Here is a 7443-nt window from a genome sequence, read left to right as displayed (position 1 = left end):
TTTATATAAAAATATATTTATTATTGTTTACAAACACAAACATAAAGATCAAACACACACACAGAGTCTCACAGAGACCAAACTCAGGATTTACATCAGACCTGATCACACCAGGACTGGTACCATCCATCAGGAGCTCAAATACACTGATGATACAGTCAGTACAGGAGGGTACAACTCAACCTCCCCCTCCCACCCAACCCAGTTATAATCATGAGGGGGGTGAAAACTTTTGATTGTACCTCAACATTGGTTTTTGTCAGAAGTTCATGACAAAATGAACAGAGGAACATCTACAGGAACCATGTGGGTGCTTTCTGCTCATCTAGAACTTCCTGAGTGGTTCCACGTTTACCATCATGCACGTTTCAGTCTGAAACCAAGCGTCTATTTACTTTTGACTCTTCACGTCACCCTGGACCAGGATAAGGAGAAGAAATCCTGCACAGCGTCCGTCCCTCCCGTTTGGGTGGAGAAGCCGCTCTCAGCTGAGCCAGCACGCTCCTGATGCGCACCTTGGAGGGTGCGGTGCAGGTACCCTGTAAAGGGCGTGTCTGGGACGAGGTGCAGCAGGTGGATTTACCTGCTGAAGAGCATGTCTGAGATGAGCTGCAGCAGATGCGCTGAGCCGATGATGGGTCTGAAGAAGAGTTCGGTGATGAGCTCAGGCGTGACGCTTCTCAGAGAGGACGTGGCGAGCAGGACACGCCCGAAGCTCCCGTCGTCGTGGAGGAGAAACAGGACCTCCTTCAGAGCCCGCTGAGCCTCCCTCTGCAGAGCGTCCACGAACGGCGCCACCTGCAGGCCAGGTACGTCTGCGCAGGAGGAGAACCAGAACATCAACATCATGATGATTTCTGATCCACGTTTCTGCTCTAATTAACTGATTATTTTATTAATCTGAGTAATGAAGCACACACCTGGGTTGAAGATCATGGTGCCCTTCAGGTAGGCGTACTCTTTAGGACTCAGGTCCAGACTCCACAGCTTCCTCAGACAGGATTTGAGGTTCTGCACCCCCGCCAGCGTGGGCTGCTCCGCCCCGTACTCCCGCCGCCGTTCGCGTGCCTGCTGCTGCTCCAGCAGGATCTTCCTCAGCATGCTGGGCGCGGGTTCCTGCTCCACCTCGAAGCTCACCCGCTCCTGCGCCAGTCCCAGGACCAACAGCGGCGCCCAGCTGTGCTGGATCAGGGCGAGCTGGTCCTCGGGTGGGAGCTGCTGGAAGGCGGGCAGACTCCTGACGAAGCGCACCGTCTTCACCAGCACGCCGGCCGCCACCAGGCTCGTGTCCCGGTTCTTCAGCCGCACGCTTCTGCCCCGGGTACAGTGGCACCGTCTGGGCGAGCGGGTCGGGTCTGTGGGCACCATGTCACCCGTGAGGATGGTGAACAGGATGGCGTGAGTTCCAGTCTCCTCCATACATCCACATTCCGTTTCCATCTCTGTGTGTGTGTGAGGCTGGAATCCTGAAGTTCTGCTGGTGCTTCACCTCACCGCTGCAGTGTGTGTGTGTGTGTGTGTGTGTGTGTGTGTGTGTGTGTGTGTGTGTGTGTGTGTGTGTGTGAGACTCACGGCTCCTGCTGCATCTCCTCTTATATATGGAGGTAAGCGGGTTAGACGGCTGAACTTTGACCGAATTACGTAGCTTACGTTAGAAAAACACTCCCGAGCACTGTTCTGATACACACTGATAACACACACACACACACACACACACACACACACACACCCGCAGTGTGAACAAACCACCGGATACACTCATCGTTTTATCACACACACACCATCATTACACCAGTCCGTACCAGGATCCAAGGACTCCACCAGCATGAACTACTGGCCACGTGCCCATATAAACAGGAAACAGGTCAATAACCCCGAGCGGGACCTTGAGCTACACACACACACACACACACACACACTCACACACATACACACACACACACACTGCAGTGACTCGCTAACGGCGTCCTTAAAATGAATGATTTCCAGAATTATTTGGTTAATATATTTAAAAGATCTTATTGACTTACAGGCCAAAATAATAGAAACGCCACATCAAACAGAGTCTGATATTTTTGTTATTACAAACTCACGTTTCTAAAAACGTTGGGACGTTCAGTAAAAGAAAGTGTGATGTGTTTATTCTCTTAAATTAATTCTGATCCATCATACGAGGGTCTATAAAAAGTTTCCTCTTTCTTAACTCAAAAATAAACTCCGTCACTTTTCTACATCGTACCTTCTGATGCATTTTTCCAGCGTCGTAGCAACGTTTTAATGCCGTTTCTGGTTGAGCTTGTAGCCACTGATGCGCCGCTGCTTTCACATCATCATCACATGAAAATCTTCTTCCCCTTAAAGCTTCTTTCAGCCTCCAAACAGGTGGAGATCAGATGGAGCTAAATCAGGACTATAAGCGTCTCTCAGTCTCTCAGACACGAGTGATTCCTCCTCCTCCACCCTCACCCAGCAGAACCACAACATACACGTGAGGAAACTTTCTGAAGATCCCTCGTATTTTGGAAACATAAACACGTTTAGAATATGATCCCTGTATGACGCTCCCAAAAAGTCAGGACGGGGGCGTGTTCCCCCCGTGTTCCATCAGCATTTCTATTAATGAGACGGTTTAATGCACTCGGAACTGAGGACACTGATGGTTGCAGTTTTAAAGCAACATTCATTTAATCTGAATCTGAAACGAATGGATGAATGAATGGATGAGTAGATGGATGGATGGATGGATGAGTAGATGAACCAATAGATGCATGGATGGATGGATGGATGGATGAGTAGATGGATGGATGGATGAGTAGATGGATGGATGGATGGATGAGTAGATGGATGGATGAGTAGATGGATGGATGGATGGGTAGATGGATGGATGAGTAGATGGATGGATGAGTAGATGAACCAATAGATGCATGGATGGATGGATGGATGGATGAGTAGATGGATGGATGGATGGATGAGTAGATGGATGGATGGATGGATGGGTAGATGGATGGATGAGTAGATGGATGGATTAGTAGATAGATGGGTAGATGGATGGATGAGTAGATGGATGGATGGATGGGTAGATGGATGGATGAGTAGATAGATGGATGAGTAGATGGATGAATGGATGGGTAGATGGATGGATGAGTAGATGGATGGATGAGTAGATGGATGGATGGATGAGTAGATGGATGGATGAGTAGATAGATGGATGAGTAGATGGATGGATGGATGGGTAGATGGATGGATGAGTAGATGGATGGACGAGTAGATGGATGGATGGATGGGTAGATGGATGGATGAGTAGATGGATGGACGAGTAGATGGATGGATGGTGTCCTGTGGTGGATCAGTGGTACATTGAGGGTGAACCTCTGCTTTGCTCTCAGTGTTTATGTGGCTCTGATCAGGATGAAGTGGTTATTATGAATGAATGATTGAACTCTCTCCTGTGTGTGAGACGTTATGATCGAGTGTGAATGTGAAGTGTTTGATGTTTTCAATTTTCTCCCAATCCAGTCATATCCAATTCCCCGATGGTATTTCACTTCTACTCTTCTTTTTACCTGCACCAGGCGGGTTCTTACAGAGATCCGTATCACGCACAGAGAGTCACGCACTGATCTTCATTATCCATCCATCAGCCAGCAGAGGGCGTAACTACAGCAGTTCTGAGGAATCTCCTCCAACACTCTCACCCTCAGACCAGCCGACCATCGTCCGTATAGACACCGTATTTGATTTTTGATGAGGCGGTTGTTTGATTAGTTTGATATTTGATTAAAATGTTTCATGTGTTTGATGTTTATTGATCTGTTTGATGTGTTTGATGTTTATTGATCTGTTTGATGTGTTTGATGTTTGATGAAGCTGTTGGAGAGTTGCAGTGGAAGCTGGATGGTGAAGGTCAGTTGGAGGGCAGCAGCAGCTTTATGATCTTTGGATTCTGTGGCTGTTTATTATTACAGCGGCAGCGGTACCAAGTACAGAGCTATAAACTCATCACCCACACACACACACACACACACACATAGTTACTTTCTATTTACAGAAAACTTACCAAACTATAAACAAGTTTTATTTGTTTAATGATCTTTTACAAAAGTTTAGTCACAGAAAATGAACACAAAGACAAAAATTAATACAAAGACTGAAAAATCTACAAATAAAGACAATAAAGTCAGAAATGTGAAATTAAAACTAAAATTAAATGTAATTTTAGATTGAAATGTGTCGGAACACTGACTGAGAATCATTACCAGCTCTGCTCTGGGATCATCTTTCATCTCCAATGACAGGAATATAGAACTAATTATGAATATGCAAATAAAAACTTCCCAGCAGGACGTTGGTGATGTTCAGTGTGTAATAAGGATCTTATTAATAATTAATAATCAGTGGACCCTCAGGTCTCCGTCACCCCTCGTGGGTCACTCTCACCACCCTCTGTGATATACGTAGAGGTGTGGAATCTTTCGAGGGGCCGAACAGCGGGTACAGCTTCTCTGTGAACGTTTCCTTGAAGGTGTAGATCAGAGTCCCGTCGCTGGCATCACTGAACGTCACCTCGCCTTTCTCATATTCCAAACTCACTCGGATTCTCGGAGGCCTTTTCTTAACATCCAGTCGAGTCTCCGGAAGGGTTCCTGCACGAAACTCTCGTTTACGGAGGGCGATGGTGTAAAAGCCCTCGGCGGGGCAGACGGAGAAGTGACCCTTCCTCTGCACACCCCCCTGAGCCACCCCAATGCGACAGTCCTGTTTGGGGCCGATCTCCACGTCCCAGCTGTGTGAGCCGCTGTCGAACCCTTCCGCCCCTAAAACGAAGACGTAGAGGTCAAAGCGTTCTGGGTTTGGGGGGGCGGATTTCCCCCGGTGACTGTAGCTGACGCTGGTTAACTCCTCACTCAGGGAGAGCTGAGGGTGCGCAGACAGCGGATCCAAACACACCGGAACTGAAATATTCATTAAAATGAACATTAGAGTGGTTCAAAATGCATCACAGCAAATTCAACAAGAAACCTAAAACATCAATCTGATCAAATCTGTTTTATGTAGGTGGGGTGGCACGAGGGTTCTGGGTTTGACTCCCCGGCTGAGCATCAGGGTCCTTTCTTGTGGAATTTGCATGTTCTCCCTGTGTCAGTGAGTTTCCTCTCACAAGTACAAGGACATGCAGTCAGGCCAACTGCAGCTACTAGTCCCCTACAGTCAGGTATGAGTGAGATGTGTGTCTGCCCTGTGATCCTGTGTCTTTCTGCCTTAAGCCAACTGATTCAGAACCACAGCGACCCTGACCAGGATAAAGCAGTGGTGAAACTGACAATGAATCTATTTTTTGAGGCGCCTGGGGTCCTTCAACATCTGCCGGACTATGCTCAAGATCTTCTATGAGTCTGTGGTAGCGAGTGCTATCCTCTATGCTGTTGCATGCTGGGGAAGCAGGCTGAGGGTGGCAGATGCCAACAGACTCAACAAATTGATCCGCAGGGCCGGTGATGTTGTGGGTGTGGAGCTGGACTCTCTGACGGCAGTATCGGAGAGGAGGATGCTGTCTAAGCTGCAGGTTATTATGAACAATGGCTCCCACCCACTTTATGACACAGTGATGAGACAAAGGAGCACATTCTACCAAAATGCACCACAGAGCGCCACAGGAAGTCTTTTTTACCTGTGGCCATCAAACTCTATAATTCCTCCCTTAATGGGTGACACTATGGTTCATCTGTGCAATATTCAGTATTCATATGTGCAATAATAATAATGTAAGCATTAATTATTTAATTATGTGTAAATAACTTTTTAACTTCTATTTGCAAATTTTTCTTCTTATTTTATTCTTATTTGTGTAAAATAATAATAATAATAATAATACATTTTATTTATATAGCGCTTTTCAAGATACTCAAAGACGCTTTACATAAGACAAATAATCAAAACAAATACGTACATACACCATACAAATCATAGTACAAAATCAAAATAGTACATCAACATCAAGAATAATTAAGATAAAAACAAAGAGAGCAGCATAAGACAGTTCATTAAAAATTAGCTAAATTATGAGAGAGAACAACAAATATAGAACAATTTCTTAAAATTAGACAGAAACAGGACAGATTTACATGCAATCAGGAAACTGAAAACTTTACAAGTTTTAGGATCTAGGACTTCACATTTCTGTCGTGATCTAAGTATAAAAACTATTAAAAAGAATAGCAAAAATAAAAGCATTTATTTCGTGTAAAATAAAATGAATCAGTTCAGTTCAGCTGTATGAATACTCTGTATATACTCACTGTACTGAACAATGTCCAGCATTTTTTCCCAGACTCGATATTTTAGTAGATTCAGATGCTTGGCGACATCGATCAGAGGAACCGGTATGTTCTCAGGATCCTGTAAGGTCCACTGTATTCTGAAAAAGAAACAGAAGAACACAAAGAAAACAGCCTGAATTCTGCTGTTTTACAGGAGTTTAGATCTCAAAGATAAAATCACTGACATTTTTTTATTCACGTGTTTGAAACATTTTATTACTTACACATTCTTCGTCTTGTCAAAACTCTAAAAATAAAAATAAGTTCATAGATTATTTCTGAAAAAACACCAAACAAAAGTGTTCATATATTTCTGGAGAACAGTGGAGTTAAAGCTGGGAACATCAGTTCTCACCAGGAGAAAAGTAACATCATTTGATTGTATCTGGTTCCTGATGCTCTGGATGGTCTGGGAAATGGAGTCCAGCTTTTCGCCGATCTTTTCGATGCTTTCCTCGAGCAGCTGAATCTTCTGAGCTTCCTCCTCTCTGAGTTCAGATATCCGAGCTGCTTCCTCCTCACGCAGAAACTTGTGCAGCTTCTCAAACTCCTGCTTTATCTGAGCTTCAGACTGATTTGCTTGCTTCTGCAAAAAATGCAAAAATGTGCAGAGGTGAGATGAGTTCAGGACTGTAGAAGCTTGTGATTCTGTCTCCCGGCTCTTTGGTTCCCTGTTTCTAAATGTTTTAAATAAACATTGACCTGTTTTCCATCTACCTATTTTTGTCCCCCCCCCAACACTAACCCTATATTTTATATCTCTGGTTCAGTTGATGAAAGAATTTAAATAAAATGTTTTCTTACAAACATCATCAGGTAGAAAAATATTTTTTACTTTTTTTTTTTTTTGAATTTTCTTCTCAGTGTAGCTCAGATCCAGTAGAACATTTATACAAAAAGAACTGATGCTCTTCTATTTAGATTGTTATAAAGTGACCAAAAACATCCAATATCAACATATAACAACATTTTATCACATGTTTATTATTTTACAAAAATGAATTTGGTTTAATGATTTTAAATCTTAATGGTCTTAATGTTTCTAAACCAGAAGATCTGCACTGCACCCAGTGATTGCAGGGAAACTGGACCCACCACTACCCTGACCAGAATAAAGGTGTGGAAA

General features: G+C 44.1%; 2 protein-coding genes across 2 annotated transcripts in view; both read right to left on the bottom strand.

The window, feature by feature from the left end:
* nr0b2a (nuclear receptor subfamily 0, group B, member 2a) lies at positions 1-1555 on the bottom strand. The gene is made up of 2 exons (XM_062986094.1): positions 921-1555; positions 1-815 (listed from the first exon to the last, which is right to left on the bottom strand). Exons 1-2 carry the CDS (start codon positions 1438-1440, stop codon positions 580-582), a joined length of 756 nt encoding a protein of 251 aa, XP_062842164.1. The 5' UTR covers positions 1441-1555; the 3' UTR covers positions 1-579.
* Positions 1556-4096: 2541 nt separating this feature from the next.
* The window catches only part of LOC134301385 (nuclear factor 7, brain-like), a 7605-nt gene continuing 4258 nt past the window's right edge, over positions 4097-7443 (bottom strand). Inside the window, exons 3-6 of the mRNA XM_062986077.1 lie at positions 6673-6903; positions 6542-6564; positions 6297-6415; positions 4097-4952 (exon numbers count right to left, since the gene is read on the bottom strand). Coding sequence (XP_062842147.1) covers positions 4414-4952; positions 6297-6415; positions 6542-6564; positions 6673-6903 — 912 coding nt within the window. The 3' untranslated portion in view covers positions 4097-4413. The remainder of the gene's footprint in view (positions 4953-6296; positions 6416-6541; positions 6565-6672; positions 6904-7443) is intronic.

This window comes from Trichomycterus rosablanca, chromosome 23, assembly GCF_030014385.1.
Source record: "Trichomycterus rosablanca isolate fTriRos1 chromosome 23, fTriRos1.hap1, whole genome shotgun sequence".
NCBI lineage: Eukaryota > Metazoa > Chordata > Actinopteri > Siluriformes > Trichomycteridae > Trichomycterus > Trichomycterus rosablanca.
The sequence above is the reverse complement of the archived record's forward strand: the minus strand, read 5'-3'. Positions and strand labels throughout refer to the sequence as shown.